Genomic DNA, 19,427 nt, shown 5'->3' with positions numbered 1-19,427 from the left:
GCCATTTCACATCCATAACGGATAAGTGTCTTGATCAAGGATACTACAGCAGGAGATGGAATTCAAACCTGGGTCCTCAGAGTCCCTGTTGCAATGAACTATAGACATGAAAACATTGTTTATATCATTTAAATAACTAACTTTAGTAGCATGAATTCTCTTACACTAGCATTAATAAAGCATTTGCCTCACGATCAAATGATCATCTAATATACATTTGTTGGTAATTTGGCAGTATCTATGTGTTTTGCAGAGTGAAAGACATAGTGAGTGATTTTGGGAACTTTATTTTCTCATCTTGTAAAGATCTGTTTGCCAAATTATCACAATGCCTCAGTCCAGAGTGTACCCTGTCTGCTTCCTGGATCATCTCCGGACCATTGTACACACACACTGTCTGAAACCACTTCTCACCAGTGGGGTCACGGTAAACTGGAGCCCAACCCAGCAACACAGGGCGCAAGGCCGAAGGGGACACCAATCCATCACAAGGCACCCCAAGCAGGACTTGAACCCCAGACCCACCAGAGAGCAGGACCTGGTCCAACCCACTGCGCCACTGTGCCCCCCTTTAATGAAAATAAACTCAATTCAGTTTATTTTTATAGAGCGCTCTTCTCCTGCAGTGATACAAAGCGCATTAACACAGGCATAAGGCAAGAAAAACAAATACATCAAATAAGAAACAAAGAAGACAGTTGACTAATGACTACCATAATATAGTACTTTTATATCGCTATAAGTATGCCTACTGGCCATGGAGGAAAGAAACACACACACACACTTTCTGAACCGCTTGTCCCATATGGGGTCGCAGGGAACCGGAGCCTACCCGGCAACACAGGGCATAAGGCCGGAGGGGGAGGGGACACACCCAGGACGGGACGCCAGTCCGTCACAAGGTACCCCAAGCGGGACTCGAGCCCCAGACCCACGGGAGAGCAGGACCCGGTCCAACCCACTGCGCCACCGCGCCCCCTAGGAAAGGAACAAAAACTCCCAATTGAAAGTTGAAGGAGGAAAAAAAACCTCTGGGGGTCCAAGGGCCAGTGGTTGTCCGCCCCTCCTGGGCATTCTAGATTTAGTAACAATTCTAATTAGTAAACATTAAAAGACAAGCTATAAAAAATAATTTTTGTTTTAGATATTATAGAATAACATTGACAAAGTCAAAGTATTTGATTTGCAGATAACTGAAAAGTTCCCATTGCAAAAATACTTAAATTGCACCTATTTGTTCACAGAGAGCTAGACATTATGTAGTACTTAACATTTTTGATTTCGTAGGCCTTAAAATGGTAAAATCTCATTCTGTAGATGAATTTTTTCTAAACATTTTTGAACTGTTACATTTCAAAACATAAATTTGTTCATGGAGGGTGTGGTGGTGCAGTGGGTTTGACCATGTCCTGCTCTCTGGTGGGTCTGGGGTTTGAGTCCTGCTTGGGGTGCCTTGTGACAGACTGGCATCCCATCCTGGGTGTCTCCTCCCCCTCCAGCCTTGCGTCCTGTGTTGCCAGGTTAGGCTCCGGTTCACCGCGACTCTGCTTGGGACAAGCGGTTTCAGACAATGTGCCTGTGTGTAAATTTGTTCACATTGCCTGTGACCAGCAGAAAGGAGAATGTACCTCACTGCACACAAAGTGCTTAGCATTACAACAAAGGCCCTTTTTTCTACATGAGCTTTTCCCGAAAGTAATAGCATTTTGCTTTTATAAAACACTGGAATCTGTCTGGAATACTGAAAAGGAGTTGCCGTGAAAAGCACTTAAGTGTGCTTTTCAAAGAATTTAATATTAGTAACTCGGGAACAATGTGTTACCAAGAGTAAATGGACTGCATATATTCACAAAAGTTTATTGAATAAAACTGAGTACACAGAGCATCATCATTTACTATATTTTAAAATGATAATATACAATTATTCTTTATAAAACTGTTAATCAAAAGGAACACCAGTTAAAAGTCACTTTTAGTGCTATTATACATTGAAAAAATGTTTTTCACATTACAACAAAACATCTGTGTCTATTTACATTTATGTATTTGCATCTACTTTTGTCCTTAACAGCTTACAGTTGAAGAGCATTCTGACAATGCACTATAACAAATACTGAAGCAATAAATGAGAGTATTGTACAAATACATTCAATATTAAAAAGTGTGTTGCTCTTACACAGCATCCTCTCGGTGTGTACAAATTGATGTTAGTGTGTGTCCCAGCTCTTGAACCCTTGCTGTCCCATCCAGTCCACAGTCCACCTGCATGAATGCACTTCCACAGCCCTGTACTTGTCACACAATCAGCTGAAGCGCAGCCTTTTCTCCTCCACAAACTGCTGCTGCTCGTTCTCTGAGACTAGGTTTCCCTTCATACTGCAGGAAGAGACAGGCATACACAGAAATGAGGAACTAGTTTCCACTGCAGTGCTTCCTGAATGTTCTAGAAACAGAGCAATTATCAGTAACGCCCACTTCAGCACTATTCCCCTGTAATGGCTCTTCATACGTATCAGTCTTCACAGAGATGTACAGACTATGTACATTTTGAAGAAAGATTAATACGAAACAAAAGGAGTCAGCACATGTGCTCTGCTACAGGTATCACATAGAGGTAACTGCCAAAGTAAAGGAAACCGGTAAACTGGGCAGACAATCAGTACTGAGAGCAGGTGCTTCCATGGACTGTGGCCCTTGACATCATTAAGCAATTAGCATACTTTTGTGTGCTCATGTAAAAGCAGTGACACAGCAAGCTGGGCTGGTGCCTCATACCACCTAGGCTGTACGTTTGGACGCGGGTTCAAAATCTGGCTCAGTCTGTGTGGCGTTTGCACATTCTGCCCATGTTCATGTGAGTTTCTGCACAGCACAGGTGCTCAGTGACTGGTCTGAAGAATACGACAGTAATGTCAAACACATAATACGGTTGCACCAGATATCAACCCAACCGAGGACTTCTGGGAAATTTAAGAAGAGCACCTAAGATGGTATTTTCCACTACCATTATCCCCAAAACAGCAAAAGATTAAACCTCTCATGGGAAAATGATGCCACATGCCTCCAGCAGAGTTCTGGACAGCTAATGCATGAATGCCAAGGGGCACTGAAGCTGTTCTGGTGGCTCTTGGTGGTTAAGAGCACTATTTAGAGACAAGGTACTAGTGCTTCCTTTTCTCTGGCCATTGCCTGTACGTCTACCTGGCAAAGGGATGCAGTACAGCTGGTCTGGACCAGACCGTGCCATTCTCACCAGATCTCTTTCAGGGTGGTGTTGTGAGATAGAGCCTCAGCTAGATGCTGTGCTCCTTGCACTGTCAGATGGTTGTCAATTAACCTGTGGAGAGCAGCAAGACAACATGCTGGATGTGTGGTCTAGTGTGATTCTGCTTTGCTCTTTATTCTTTACTAATAAATGCAGGGACTATTCAACCTTGATCTTGAAAAATCACACTGAGTACAAGGCTACCCCACACGGTGATGAACGAAACTGTAACTGAAGAGCTACTAAACCCTTATCCTGGAAGACCTCAGGACCTTTCATGGTTTTTACCACCTCAAATGAAGTTCAATGATATGCAGAATGTTCAGCCCACAAGGATGTTAAGCCTACCAAAGGTGAGTTAATCCAGTATTGACCAGCACAGCTTCCGCCAGGTCTGGTGCCACATCATCTGTGAGCTCATTCTGGACCAGCCTGGGAACAGGAAACAATAAAACAGAGAACCCAGTTTATTATCTGTTACACTCTGGAAAAACCTGTGATGTAGAATAAGCATATACACATATAGAGAAGACACATATGTGTAACTCCTCATTCACGTGCTCACTCACCAAAAGATGTGAACGGATGTGTTCTCCTTGAGTGCAGCGGCCAGGCTCCTTCCCCCCTTCGAGGTTATGCCATTGGCAGAGAGGCTGTGAGAAGGAAAATAATGATTTGAGGAGGCTTCCCTTAAATTCACAACTCACCCCATTTTAAAATGTAGGTACTGTGAGTAAAATCTTGTTTCACTAAAGTACTTAATACAATAATATTATATGGTATCACTATTACAGTATTCTTAGTGTGATTCATTTGTATTTATAATATAAATATTAAAAATATGTAGGGCTTGCAGTAGTCAAATTAAATATTGTCAAAACTGAAAAATGTGTTTAGAAGTTTTAATAAAATGGCAAAACCACCACTGATAAGACAATAGTATTATGCTCAAGCCAGCTTATGCCATAAAATACCTTCAGAAAGTATTCAGAGCTCCCCATTTTCTCCACACTTTGTGTTGTAGACATCTGAAAATGGATTGAGTTGATTCCATTCTGGCATAATAATATCCAATAATGGCACAGTGAAAACATTAATAAATTTTAGCAAATTATAAAATAAAACCTGTACCCTTGTCTCGGACCATTTACTATGACACTCCAAATTGAGCTCAGGTACATCCTATTTCTTTTGAACATCTGAATTTTTTGTAGAATGACAGTTCATCTGTTGCAAATCCATTGGACATGTTTTACAGAGGCAGACACCTGTCCTTATAAGGTCCCAAAGTTTACTGTACTCAGCAGTGTACAGCAGAACAAAGGATGGAAAAAGCAGGGGGTTGTGAATATTTTCTGAAGGCACTTTATATGGATGATAATTTTTAAAAGCAAAACTTGAAGTGTGTGGGTGCCTGTTGAGCTCCAGGTCTGGCATCTTCTCACCTGAGGTTTGTCAGACTCGGGTGGTTCCTCAGAGCCTGTGCAAATGCTTCAGCCCCCTCGTCCCCAATGGAGTTGCCCCACATCCTGTGTGTATGGAATACACAACCTTACTGTGGTACTGCTAGATCAGAGTGGTGTGTGTGAGATGCTCAGATTTTGCACCAAGAACATTACCCAACATCAAAGATGGACTTGCTCTTTTGAATGGCTTTGGCCAAGTACTTTCCCCCGACACTCGTGATCTTGTTGCCACCGAGTCTAAAGAGCAAGCATGCACTGATGTCAGATGACAGTTTCAGCAACATCTCCAAAACAGTCAGTTTAATTCATCTGTACTTGAGCCATAACATTCTTAGAGAAAATTTCATTAGATGAGAATGCATATACAACACAATTACAAGTTACAGTCTGTGACTCTATTCACAACATAAAAAACATGAATAACCACGTGTGTGTGTATGACATAAACATAAGGACATTATACAAAGAAAAGTAACATGGACTTTTCTTCTGAAAGGTGTACCACATTTGCATTTTACATTTATTCATTTAGCAGGCGCCTTTCTCTAAAGTGATGCACATCTCGCAGAAAAATACAATAAGTGCATTGCATCAACAGAAAGAGAGACTTAGAGCCAGATGCATGATTCTAAGCACAGTTAATTTGTTACATTCCACTATATTAACCAAAATGGCTTTATTACATTTGGACTTCTACATAATATCAGTATGTGTTGCTTTAAGCATATTAGGAATAAAAGATAAAAATGTAAACTCCAACTTAGTTTTGAAATAGCAACGTACTTGACTATTCTGAGATGAGGACACTCCTCAATGATCTGAGCAACCAGTTTAGCTCCCACATCAGTGATCTGATTCTTGTAAAGACTGTAACAAAAAATGTAAACAAAAAAACCACCTGTAATTTAAATCCATAAAAACACTGGACAAATGCCCGCCCACATGTACTCCCATCTATACCGACAGCTGCACCTGAACTCAGATCCTTAGAAAGAAAAAATTATACTAAATTGTTTTGGTCTTCCTTTTTTTTAGGGTTCAGAAGCATTTTCCATTTCATCACATTTCATTAAGAATTTGATGTAATCAAGACAGCAAATACAATCCACCAACAGCCATTACACATTCAGGTACTGAAAACCTAGGAAACACAGTCCTCTTATAACTTGCATGCAGCACTAATGCACCCGTCAATCAGAACCTTGAACCCACCCCCTTAAGTATTCACCTAGATTCACTTTTGTGGAGAAAAAATAAGTTCAAGATTCACCTTCTATTCACCAGTCCTCCCTCAAGATAAGGTAAAGATTCATCGGTCATTCACCAATCCACAAAATATGTTAGGTCAAGATTTCACTTACTTTTAAAGTTGTCCTTCTCTCAGTGGCTATCTTTGCATCTTTTTGAAAATTTGTTATTGTTCCAAGTGGATGTAACACAACATTCCTTCTTCTATTTGCAGAAACACTTTCACACCTTATAATATCAACGTTTTTGTGATATTCCTGAATGCTTATGCTTTTGTTAAGCTTTGTTATATTTTGATAAGCTTTAAGGAGGAGTTAATCATGTGGAGTAATTAATAAAATCAATAGAAAAATCAGTAAATGGAAAATTAATTAAACAAAAAATTAAATAATAAGTTTAATTCTTTAGAAAATATAGAAAAATTAATAAATTAATTAACCCATTAAATATTTAATTAAAATAAAATAGGCCTACTAAAATTAAAAAAATACAATCTAGAAAAATTTAAGTAATTTTAAAATAATGAAAAAGTATTACTTTTATCATAAAGTTCAATATTAATAATATAAAATAAATTATAAAACAAATAGTAAAAGTTTAATTTTGATAATTAAAAATAATCACATAAAAGAAATGTAAAGTTTACTTTTAATAATTTAAAATAAAATAACTAAATTACTAAAAACAAAAATATTCATTTTAAAATTGAAAATAAATTTAAAAATTAATATCTTAACAGGAAATAAAATTTATAAAAAATAAATAAAAATATAACAACATATATAAATCAATTTAGTGTTTTTGTTATTTTAGTTTTTTGATTTCTAGTGGCAATTCCAGCTCTGCTGAGCCTTCCAAAAATAAACAAACAAAGAAACTGAATTTGAATTAGAAACCAACCAATCACACAGCAGGTTACACCCAGGCCTATCCGCCACTTACTTGGTCACGTGTTCAGACTATCTGCGACTTGCACAGTGTTGAAGTCACATAGATAATATATGGTTATGACAAATTTTTTTTTAATTGTGAAAATCAGCTTGCTTCTGAATAATTTCCTGTTAAAGGCCAAATCTAACTCTGCCGAGGGATTCCTTCGGGGTCCCCTGCCGGTCCCAAGCCCGGATAAAGGAGGAGGGTTGGGCATGGGGCTAGCGACCCCATGCCGTAAAAAACCCACACCGCTACAGAAACGCCAACAAGTACTCAAGACATCTCAGACATCTCAGCCTTGGGCGAAGATGGACTTCCAGCTGGAAGTCTTATGACGCGGAGTGGTGAAAGCCAGAAGCATCTGGAAGCTGCTCAGCTGATCACCATCCTTTCAACCAAGGCCGCCCTTAACATCGGGACGTGGAATGTGAGGACCATGTACGAAGCTGGAAAGGCGGCACAGGTGGCCGCAGAAATGAGGGCCTACAGACTTGCCATCTTGGGAATCAGCGAGTCACGGTGGACTGGCTCAGGCCAGAAGAGGCTATCATCGGGAGAAATGCTGCTGTTTTCAGGACACGAGGAAGACAACGCCCCCCCACACCCAAGGTGTGGCTCTGATGTTAAATCAGACAGCCCAGAGAGCTCTCACCGGATGGGAGGCCCATGGACCACGCATCATCACAGCAACCTTTAGAACTAAGATGAGAAGGATTAATATGAATGTCGTGCAGCGCTACGCCCCAACTAATGACAGCGATAAAGAGCAGAAGGAGGAATTCTACGACAGACTGCAGACCGTCATCCAGAGTTTGCCAGGAAGAGACGTCACCATTGTCATGGGAGACCTCAATGCCAAGATTGGCAGCGACAACAGGGGCTATGAGGAGATTATGGGGCAGCAAGGACTAGGTGAGATGAATGACAATGGAGAAAGATTTGTCAACCTATGTGCCACAAGCAACCTGGTCATTGGCGGAAGCATCTTCCCTCATCGAAGGATTCATAAGGCAACTTGGGTTTCACCGGATCTATCTACAGAGAACTAGATAGACCATGTGTGCATCACAAGGAGGTTCCGGAGATCCCTGCAGGACGTACGTGCCAAGCGAGGAGCAGATGTTGCCTCAGACCATCACCTCCTTGTGGCTCGCCTCAGGCTCAAGCTAAAGAAGACATGGACAGGAGAGACAAACCAGCGCCAGAGATACAACACCGCCCTTCTCAAGGAGGCGACAAAGTTAGAGGAATACAGACTAACCCTCACCAACAAGTTCCAGGCTCTGCAGGAGCTTCTGGATGAGGAGACTATTGATGCAAAATGGAAGGCAGTGAAGGAGGCAATGATAACAACATGCCAGGAAGTACTAGGCCCCAGGAAACACAGCCACAAGGAGTGGATCTCAGTAGAGACCATGAAGAAGATACAGGAAAGAAAGGAAAAGAGGACAGCTCTTAACAACAGCCGTACACGGGCCGAGAAAACCAGAGCACAGGAAGCATACACGGAGGCCAACAAAAGTACAAAGAGGAGCATCAAGATTGACAAAAAAGAAATACTTTGACTCTCTGGCTACTGAGGCTGAAGAAGCAGTTCGACAAGGGAATATGAAAGATCTATACACCACTACAAAAAAGCTGTCTGGAAAGTTCAACAAAGTAGAAAGGCCTGTAAAGGACAAGGAGGGAAGGACCATCACTGGAGATGAGGGACAGAAGAAAAGATGGGTAGAACACTTTGAAGAGCTGCTTAAAAGACCAGCCCCTCAGGACCCACCAGACATCCAGCCAGCTGCTATAGACCTGCCTATCGATTGCAGGGAGCCCACCAGGGAGGAGATCCGTAAGGCCATCAAACTGCTGAAAATTGGCAAGGCAGCTGGACCTGACAACATTCTAGCAGAGGCATTGAAAGCTGACATCGAAACCGCAGTGGAGATGCTATACCCCCTTTTCAAGAAAATTTGGGAGGAAGAACTTGTCCCAACAGAATGGAAGGAGGGATACCTCATCAAGCTACCAAAGAAAGGCGACCTCAGCAGCTGCTCCAACTATAGAGGCATAACACTCTTGTCGGTTCCAGGCAAGGTGTTTAATAGGATCCTCCTCAACAGAATGAAGGACACAGTTGACCAACAGCTCCGAGACCAGCAGGCAGGATTCCAGAAAGAGCAATCCTGCACAGATCAAATAGCCACGCTGCGTATTATATTGGAGCAGTCAATAGAATGGAACTCACCACTCTACATAAACTTTATTGACTATGATAAAGCCTTTGACATTGTAGACAGACACACCCTGTGGAAGCTGATGAGACATTACGGAATACCAGAAAAGTTTACCAACATCATCAGGAACTCCTACGACGGGATGACCTGCAGGGTGGTGCATGGTCAGCAGCTCACTAGCGCTTTCCAGGTGCGAACAGGAGTTAGACAAGGATGTCTCCTGTCACCATTTTTGTTCCTGCTTGTGACTGATTGGGTGATGAAGACCTCCACAGCTGAGAAGCGACTTGGGATCCAATGGACACCTTGGGAACAGTTGGATGACTTGGATTTTGCAGATGACCTCGCCCTTCTCTCACATACCCACCAACTAACGCAGGAGAAGACCAGCACTGTGGCAGAGAACTCAGCACAAGTAGGTCTCATCATCCACAGAGAGAAGAGCAAGATACTGAGGGTCAATGCAGGCAAGGACTCTCCAATCACACCTGACGGTGAAGCGTTAGAAGAGGTGGACAGCTTCTCCTACCTAGGCAGCACAATTGACAAGCAGGGTGGGACAGACATCGACGTCAGAATCAGAATAGGCAAGGCAAGGGCAGCTTTCCTGCAACTGAAGAACATGTGGGGGTCCAGAGTTCTGACAGTTAAGACCAAGACCCGAATTTTCAACTCCAACGTAAAGTCAGTCCTACTTTACGGAGCAGAGACCTGGAGGACCACCGTCACCACCACAAAAAAAATACAGACATTCATCAACAACTGTTTGCGACAGATTCTCAGGATCCACTGGCCCGTGATTATCAGCAACCAAGAGCTATGGCAGAGATCAGGACAACAACCAATAGAAGATGATATCCTGCAAAGACGCTGGCGATGGATCGGCCATACTCTGCAAAAGCCAGCTTCAAACACTACAAGAGCCCTCACATGGAACCCCCAAGGCAAGAGGAAGCGAGGCTGGCCAAAAACACATGGCAACGCCACCTGGATGCAGAAGCCAAGAGGATGGGCCACACCTGGGGAAAACTGGAAAAACTGGCCCAGGACAGAGATGCCTGGAGAGCCCTTGTTGACGGCCTATGCCCCAAAAGGGGTAGCAGGCATTAGTAGTAGTAGTAAAGGCCAAATCTATCTTGCTTTTATAGTGAGTACAAAGAGTTGTCTATAGCGCCATTAGTTCATGAGCTGACGGTAAGTTTCCTTGTAAACCTTGTTCGTCAAAGTTTTATCTTTCGAAAAATTTAAAACGGTCAAGATTCATTTCGCTTGTACAATTCCTCAGTGAAGATTAGGCGTTGAGTCGACGTCGAATCTGTGTCAGTGCTTGAGGGGGTTGGGTTCAAGGTTCGGACCGACAGGTGCATAAAGGAAAGCAAGTAATTCAAGCAGGTACTCATATACATGTACTGATTTTTCTACACTTACCCCAGAACCTTAACCACTTTGTACTTTACCAGCTCTTCTGCCAGTACTTCTAGGCTGTTGTCTGTTATCTGGTTGACACACAATCTGAAAATAGACAGATGCTCCTTTTTTTGGTTATGCATTATTCTCTTGCAGAAATAATAAATTAATGATAAATTAATGAATAAACAAGCATTCCTTTGCACTGAGTGGCACTTGACACCAAAATGGTCCCAACCCCTTACTTGCTGAAGATCTGCCTGCATATTCCTCACCTTACTGCAGTCATTTTACAGAAGGATGGCCGAAGCTGCTTCACTCCATAGTCACTGATGTTATTGTTGTCCATGTCCACTCCAAGGCATTTGTGATGGTGGTGCAGCACAAAGTTGAGGGCGCTACAGTCGGCCGAGAACATATTGCAGTATGCCAGCTTGATGTAGTTGGCCGAGATGCCCCTGGCTGCCAATTTGGCTACATCATCACTGGCCAGCTCAAAAATGCAGCGCAATGCCCACAGGAAGTTGGGCATCACATGTACCTTACTGCCTTCAGTGTCAGTGGTGTGCCGTGGGAGGCCCCTCAAGTGCAATTTCACAGTTTGGGAGAGGTAGGACTTGAGGATACCCCGCCTTTTATTCAGGGAACCTGGAAGCAGCAGTTGCTCCAGCAGGGCCACATTGGGCTTGGAGAGCAGCCCACAGAGGAAGAGATTAGTGAACTGTAGGTGATCGTTGACCTGGAATGGGTCCGTGCCACGGGGCCGGTTGCTCTGCAGACAAGAGATGCATGGGATCCTGGAAACTTTCTGGTACTCGCACTCAGAGAAGAACTCTAGGATTCCTCCAGAGTGGATGCTCTCATCTAGCACAAGGCAAAAGGCAGCCATGAAGGACTGTAGAGTCATGTGAAGGAACTCATACATAGCCACGCTTCCACAGGCATCATAGTGATTAACTGGCCTAAGGAAGCCCATATGCAGGTCGTCTTGGCCGATTCCACAGAATGCAACTTCTTCATGGCTGAAAACAAAGCTGTTTTTCCGCATCCCAAGGAGAGCTAGCTTAGAAAATGCCACCAGAGTGCGACAACCAGCCTTGAATGTCTCTGCTGTGCACCGAGTGCTCCGCTGTAGCAAGCCAGGGCTGGACGAACGGCTCAAAAAGACCTCCAGCAAAAGCAGGAAGACCTTGGTAAGTGTGACACCATTGTCAGGCAGTTCAAAGTTGTCATACTTGGCATGGAAGTACTTAAAGCTTTTGAATATAATCCAGCAAAAGAGGGGAATGGAGCACAGACTGCAGAGATGAGGGCTGGCATCCAGCTGCAAAGTCACCAGGTCTCGGTATTGCCTCTCTTGGAAGTGCAGTGCTGTGTATTGCCGTAGGTGCTCTGGGGAGAAACCTTTCAGGAACACTTTTTTCCTCAACACTCGGCTCTCAATCTCAGTCCCGGTCCTGGCAGTCATGATTTTCTGGGATCCCTTGAGTAACTTCCCACTAAGAAGGTTCATCAGTAGGAGAAGCGGGTGGACCTTTTCTTCTGGGCACACCACCTCAGGTATGTTCCTCAGGTTAAAAGCACTGTGGATCTCATCATAGCCATCAAAAGTGAAAAGCACTGTGTTGGGGAACTTTTGGATATAGCTGAAGACTTCCTCATCTGGATCACTGTCTGGGTAGCAGTTATACTTAAAGAGAAGGTCTTTCAATGAAATCCTGTCCGTTTCTTTGAATGAACCAAACATCCTACAGCGAAACTTGAAGAGGAACTTGGCCCCAGTGTTCAACTCCCTCTTGGACCATAGGTTCTGGAGCTTCTGAAGTAAAATGGACTTGCCCACTCCAGCATCTCCTGTGATTAAATTGGTCTCGGCATGTGGGTTGAACACTCCAGTGTTGTCCAAGAGCTGCTCCAGGCCATTCAGGTAACCAAGGCTTTCGTTCCTCTCACTAAGGAGCTCCATCAGGGTGTCTGTGTAAAAATCCTCCAGCAGAGTCTCTTCTTTCTGAGAGTAGGAAACAATGAAGCGGGTGTCGCGTCCCAGTTCATGACGCAGCTTCTCACAGTATTTACTAACTGCAAAGAGATATCAGTTCACATCATTTACAACAGGGCTTCAACAACTAATTCACAGGAGGAATTTAATATAGTTTCCCAAATTCAGTCTGTAAAATATAAGTTTATATGACTAGGTACTTACTGAGTATAATTGTATAATAACTTGATCTATCTTGGATAGCATTTATAAGCACTACAAGAGCCAACAGTTTTTGAAGGCAAATTAGGGCATTTTTGTTTTTGGAAGATGCACATTTACTTAGCAGATGCTCTTACATTTTTTCATTTAGTAGACAGTTTCCTCCAAAGCGACTTCCAACAAACTCTGTGTAGTGTTATCACCACACGTTATTCACCAAGGTGTCTTATGGGTGAACCTAAACAGCATATCTTTGGACTATGGGAGGAAACCAGAGCACCCAGAGAAAACCCACACAGAGAGATCAGGCAAACTGCACAGACTGAGCGGGGATTGAACCCACATCCTCTCACACAATCCAGGCGCTGTGAGATACCACCACTACTCGCTATGCCACCTTTTCCCAAAAGCCATGTACATCTCAGAGGAAAATGCAATGAGTTCATTACATCAACAGAGGGAGAGACTTGGATGCAGACTCGTGATTCTATAGTACAGTTAATTTGTAACATTCCACCATAAAAATCAGTATACATCACATGAGATGTGTTGGTACAACTTAATATTTATATATTTACTATGTCTGTATAGGCTGGTGTAATAATAGTGTAATTTAAATGTGGTTAAGATGTACCTTAGTACAACGACTTCTCAAGTTTCAAACAGAATGGGGACCTGAAGGCTGTATTTGACATTTTCTTGGGAATGCCATAGTTATTTACCTCTAAGTTACAATCAATTAAATGTCAGTAATATAGATGCCACTTGATTTATTTGTTGGTTGGGTTCTGTGAAAAACCTTGGGTGTAGCTGTAATAGATTAAAAATTACTGTTATGTTTGTGTCATTCTTTTAACTTGTACATACACTATTTAGAAATTTTCAGTTGAGGAAAAATTAATTAAAAAAACACTTTTCAGTCCTGGCTGTTGACAGATTCATTCCATACACATGTACATTTACATGTATTCATCATTTATTCTTTTCTCCAAAGCGATGTACATCTCATAGGAAATACAATGTGAGCATTACATTAGCAGAAAGAGAAACTTAAATGAAGACGTGGGATTCTAAAGTACAGTTAGTTTGTTACTTTCTACCATATGAACCAATGTACATCACACAAGTAGCATAAAGCTTTATCCAGATGTTGATGATTCATAATCACATTCCTAATAATATATATAGCTAGTCCTGTAATGTATGTTTATATTAAATATATACATATTACATAAACATTTACATTACAAGAATAGCTGCATGAAGGTTTATTCGTTGTTTATGATCTCCAAGTTGTAGTGCACAAACATTTACACATTACAGGAACTTAAGAGATCATGGGTGAAGTGAGTCCAGAAGAGGTGAGTTTTAAGAGCCTTTTTAAATGTGGACAGAGATTCAACAGTTCTGAGTGAGAGGGGGAGGTCGTTCCACCACATCGGAGCTAGAACTGAAAATCTTTCTGCATGTACAGTGTTTTCCCTCTCAGCACTTTCTATTTTATCTCAGCTTTGGTCTCGACAGTAACAGTTTGCCTCTTACTGGTACTATTATAACACCCAACACTCAGGAATCACAGAGGCAAACTGTAAACTCTGACACACTCTTTGTGTGTGATGCAATACCCTAAATAACACCAGTAAAATTACCCAGCTGTATAAATGTGTAAATAACTGTAGGTTGGTTAACACTGTGAGTCTCTTTGGAGAAAAGTATAAGCTAAATGAGTACATGTAAATTGTTCATTGAGAAAAGTTCTCCAAATAGTGGTAAACACACACACACACACACACACACACACACACACACACACACACACACACAATTTGCTGAAGCTACTTGTCCCCGGGGCATGGCGGTGAACCGGAGCCTAACCCGGCAATACAGGGCGCAGGGCTGGAGGGGGAGGGGACACACCCAGGACAGGGCGCCAGTCTGCCGCAAGGCACCCCAAGCAGGACTCGAACTCCAGACCCACCAGAGAGCAGAGCCCAGCCAAACCTGCTTCCCCCATAGTGGTAAATAGCATATCAGAATGCCCCTATGTGTTTTCTGCAAAAAGGAGGATTATTTTTGCAGCCATGAACATGGTAGTTTACTCACAATACTCCAGCTGTACACAGCAATGCAAATTTTGGATGCTTTTGATACAAACACTTGCTATGAAGACACGTAGTACTGTATATTTACTATCCAAAGGGGTTTCTCCGATGCCAAAAAACAAAATTCTCTGTCTCAAAACTAATACCACCAGCATCCATTCAAAGGATTCGATTAAAATTGCTTTTGTTAAAAACTACACAACTGTATAATTGTTGATACTGATGAAAATACTTACTTGGATCAGTATTGACCACTGGCATTTTCTGGATTGAGGTAGAGGGCTCATACTGGATCTCCTTCAGCCAAGGATGTAGCTCTACATATGTATCGCAGACCTTGTGCAGAATGTATAAAAGATACTCGCAGGCTTCCTCCCCTTTACTCTGAATCAGCTCCAGAATTCTCCGCACCTGCACAGCATCAATTACAACATAACACATAAAGCTACTATAAACTGAAAAAAGTTTAAAAAACACATTTTTATATTTACAAGAAATACCAATATTATTAATTGTATTTAATACACACACACACACACACACACACAGTCTGAAACTGCTTGTCCTGAGAGGGGTTGCTGGAGCCTAAACTGGCAGAGCGCAGACCGCAGAGCTGGGGGGGACACACCCAGGATGGAATGCCAGTCTATCACAAGGCACCCCAAGCAGGACTCGAACCCCAGACCCACCAGAAAGCAGGACTCAGCCAAGCCCGCCACACCACTGAGCCCCCCCAATTCTACTTCATAGTTTTACCTTAAAATTATTATTTTGTGATGAAGATACTAAGCAAGAGATGCCTGTGGTCAATTTCACTGATACAGTGAAGAATAAGCGACAAAAGTCTCATCAATGACTGGCTATGGATAATGAATTTGGCACAGAGAAGGGTGTATTTGATATATACAGTGGTTATTAAAAATACAAATTTAGTTATATCTCCTTAGAGCAACAATAAAAGTACAATCATACAAATACATTTCATCCCCAATATGTTTCAGTTTCGGCAGTGTTGATTGCGAGGTTCTCCTCAATTTTACAAATGTTTCCACAACATCTTTTTATTACCAAAAATGAGTTAGAAAGATGACATGAATGGGCCTCAGAACTGTACTGGTGATAAAGTTTCTGGCAGTGAGCATAAAGAAATCTTCCAAAACGAGAAAATATTAATGTTATGAAGCATTCTGAACTAAATGAAAGCTGTGACGGAGGGGTGTGGTGGCGCAGCAGATTTGGCCAGGTCCTGCTCTCTGGTGGGTCTGGGGTTCAAGTCCTGATTGGGGTGCCCTGTGGTAGACTGGTGTCCCATCCTGGGTGTGTTCCCTGTCCCCCCAAGCCCTATGCTGCCAGGCTAGGCCAAAGCTCACTGCAACCCCGCTTGGGACTAGCAGCTTCAGTCAATGTGTCTGTGCGTGAAAGATGTGACACCATTTGCACAGCTGGCATAGAGGAATGAGTTCAAGCTGTTCACTTTTTTTCAAGGCAAAGTCCTTTATTTACTATAGTATTTATTATGAATTTAACATATATGATTTTAACTTTTTTTAAACTGTGGAAACATTTTATTAGGACTGTTGTTAAAATTAGAGATGCTTTGATCAGAAATTTGATTGGGTCAAACCACTAAAACCTAATCTTGTTTTCACCATTAAGCCCTGTTATTTTCATTGTACAACTTTGAATAATGCAACATTTTATAGGAATCCATCTACCGCGTTAGAGCAGAAAGAGACAACTGTGCTTTGTTTTTCATTCTTTTATGGCTGAGAATCCATTTACATTTAATTAGTGTTTGATTATGAATTTGATCTAATTGATAAATATTAGAAAGTAAAGGTTCTTGCAAATCTCTACACTGCTGTCTCAAGCTGATCATGCCCCTCACAAGACACACCCCCAGACCCTTTTTGCCACACTAGAATATTCCTGTCTCCTTCTGAGGCCTTGAAATATATATTTACATTTATTAATTTAGCTGACACTTTTCTCCAAAGCAACTTACAATGTTAAGGTTACAATTATTTACCCATTTATACAGCTGGGTAATTTTACTAGAGCAATTCAGGGTAAGTACCTTGCTTAAGGGTACTACAGCCAGAGGTGAGGCTCAAACCTGCAGCCTTTGGGTCCAAAGGCAGTCACTATAACCACTACACTATCAGCTGTCCCCATGTTTTATGATGGAATATTGACATGAAGCATAAAAAAAATAAAAAAGGCAGTTAAGCTCTGAATAATGAAAGAGCATTACAAAAGGCTAGACTGTACAGTGTCAGGTCAAGTGATTTAAAAATCATAACCATTATATTTACAGTACAATGACCATGTTTGTGAAGCTGAAGTGGCTTAGAAGCGACTGAACTGCTGAGGGCGCCACGTACCCGGTCAGTTTTGGTGGTGGCACGCATCACAATCTCTGCATCCTCGGTGCAGAAGAAGCCACTCCCCTGCAGGTTGTCCAGGATGCACTGCGTATTCTTAAGCTGCTGCACGAGTAGCTCCCGGTGCACCGTGAGTAGCCGGCATGTAGATGTGGGACCCTCAGAGATCCTGTCCATGGCCATCCCACAGGGCATGGCATCCACTAACCCCCTGGTGCTGCCATTTCAAAACAGTGTTAAATCAATCACATACACACAACTCACACACACACTGTCTGAAGCTGCTTGTCCCAAGCAGGGTCGCAGCAAGCTGGAGCCTAACCCAGCAACACAGGGCGCAAGGCCAGGGGGGAGGGGGACACACCCAGGATAGGCTGCCAGTCCATCACAAGGCACCCCAAGCGGGACGCGAACCCCAGACCCACCAGAGAGCAGGCCCCGGCCAAACCCACCGCACCCCGATACGCACAGCTCCATTTGCTTAACTTGTTCTCCTCACGTGTTACAGTCAGTAAGTTCTAAGACTGGCCGCAGTATTGCGTTGCTCTTGCGGCAAGCCATCGGCGCATGCGTATACCAGCAGTGCTACGAAAATTCTATGCTAGCAACACAGCACCAAGTAGCGGCCAATGCCAGAACTTACAGTCTGCATTCGCACACGAGTGGCGCACACACCCGGAACTGCCTTGCCCCTGCCCCTGTTTTTGTAAGTTTATCAGAATCGGAACAGCGTCTAAACTCATGTTGAAATACTTAACAGAACGGGCTGTTATCGAAGGCGCCGCTACGAGCTCCCACACGGCTGCGCGAAATCATATAAACATTTACACGCGAAATATTGTGTGAGCCCATACTAGTGCGCGGTGTGAAAACAGCCGCTTGCCTTGACACACACCAGCGAGGGGTCTGTGTGTGAGTGTAGAAGAGCGGCAATCACGCGCGTGCGGCCACGTCAAAGTGGCTTTATGATCATTTCAACTATATATACACTACAGCTGAGCTACAGAGTATATGGTCCTGGACTGGAGTAACGTCGTTGCCGTTGTTTCGTTTCACTGTAGTATAATATTCACTGCATGTGCTAGAACAACTCAGAGATACACACCGCGAGTCACGCTGTCTTGTCGATCTCTAGTCCACGTACTTATCGAGTCTTAATCACTCTCCACCTAGTAAACTCAAAACACCTAGTCACCGAGCCACTTACCAAACGTGGTGAGGAGGAAGTGAAACTAGTGTGGGCGTCGCTCTTTTCACTTCAGCGCCACTTATGCAATCAGTTTCTTTGCTAATATCAAGAACACGCAGGGGAAGTATCCTGTACTTTGACCCTTCGGAAAACTACTTCTGTCTCCAGTTTCATGTTTAACTGGACTAATTTTTTTTTCCCCAATTTTTACTCATTTTGTTTGTTTCTTTGTATGTCATGCAAATCACGTCACCTGGTGCAAACACTGCTTTGGAGAGAAAGTATGACTTTCCCAGCAGAGAGGCGTTGGAAATACACAGCTTCCGCGTGAAAGAACCGCTGCCACACTGACTGTGCGAAAACCGAAGCGAGCGCCGAATTAACTGAGCAGCTTCACATTTCTTCAACTCTCTCCCGTCTGGCCTTCCCGCTACTGCCATCAAACCTCTGCAGCTTATATACAGAATGCTGCAGCTCGAGTTGTGTTTGATTTGTTGAAGCGTTCACATGTATAATCTCCTCTGCTCGTTTTGCTACACTGGTTTACTATAGCTGTCCAGATCAAATTTAATGCCTACAAATGCATCAGTAGAACTGCTCCCAGCTGTTTACAAGACTTCATCAACCATCCCTTCCGCTCATCTACTTCTGCTCGCTTGCTTGGTAGTCCCGCGCACGAAAAGTAAAGCACGGAGGTTCTCAGTTCTGGTTCTGTTGTGGTGTAATGACCTCCCCCTGTCACTCAGAACTGCTGAAACTCTGTCCACATTTAAGAAGGGTCTGGAAACTCACCTCTTCCGGACTCACTTTGCCCATGATCTCTCCAGCTCATGTATGATGTAAATGTTCATGCACCATAACTTTATGATCATGCCCAGATAAGCCTTTACATAGCCACTACTCCTGTATTGCATGTAAATGTTTGTGTACCTTTAAAAAAAAATTGTAGGAAGGTGATTAGGAATCGCCTATTCTAAGTTTTATGCAGCTACTCGGTGCATAAAG

At 42.8% G+C, this 19,427-nt stretch overlaps 1 protein-coding gene across 5 annotated transcripts; it reads right to left on the bottom strand.

The window, feature by feature from the left end:
• Positions 1-1,892: 1,892 nt before the first annotated feature.
• nod1 (nucleotide-binding oligomerization domain containing 1) lies at positions 1,893-18,583 on the bottom strand. Of its 5 annotated transcripts, none has more exons than XM_018754819.2 (12): positions 18,339-18,583; positions 17,234-17,450; positions 15,086-15,260; positions 10,823-12,626; positions 10,569-10,652; positions 5,515-5,598; positions 4,885-4,968; positions 4,711-4,794; positions 3,835-3,918; positions 3,614-3,697; positions 3,254-3,337; positions 1,893-2,376 (listed from the first exon to the last, which is right to left on the bottom strand). In XM_018754819.2, the coding sequence occupies exons 2-12, from the start codon at positions 17,426-17,428 to the stop codon at positions 2,304-2,306; spliced, it is 2,835 nt and encodes a 944-aa protein (XP_018610335.1). In that variant the 5' UTR covers positions 17,429-17,450; positions 18,339-18,583; the 3' UTR covers positions 1,893-2,303. The 5 variants fall into 5 exon arrangements, with proteins under 5 accessions (XP_018610335.1, XP_018610339.1, XP_018610338.1 ...); XM_018754823.2 differs by having other exon boundaries at positions 18,441-18,555; XM_018754822.1 differs by lacking the exon at positions 17,234-17,450 and having other exon boundaries at positions 10,823-12,555.
• Between the last annotated feature and the right edge of the window lie 844 nt (positions 18,584-19,427).

The sequence above is a fragment of the Scleropages formosus genome, chromosome 8 (genome assembly GCF_900964775.1).
Source record: "Scleropages formosus chromosome 8, fSclFor1.1, whole genome shotgun sequence".
Taxonomy (NCBI): domain Eukaryota; kingdom Metazoa; phylum Chordata; class Actinopteri; order Osteoglossiformes; family Osteoglossidae; genus Scleropages; species Scleropages formosus.
This window is presented reverse-complemented; position numbering and strand designations above follow the sequence as displayed.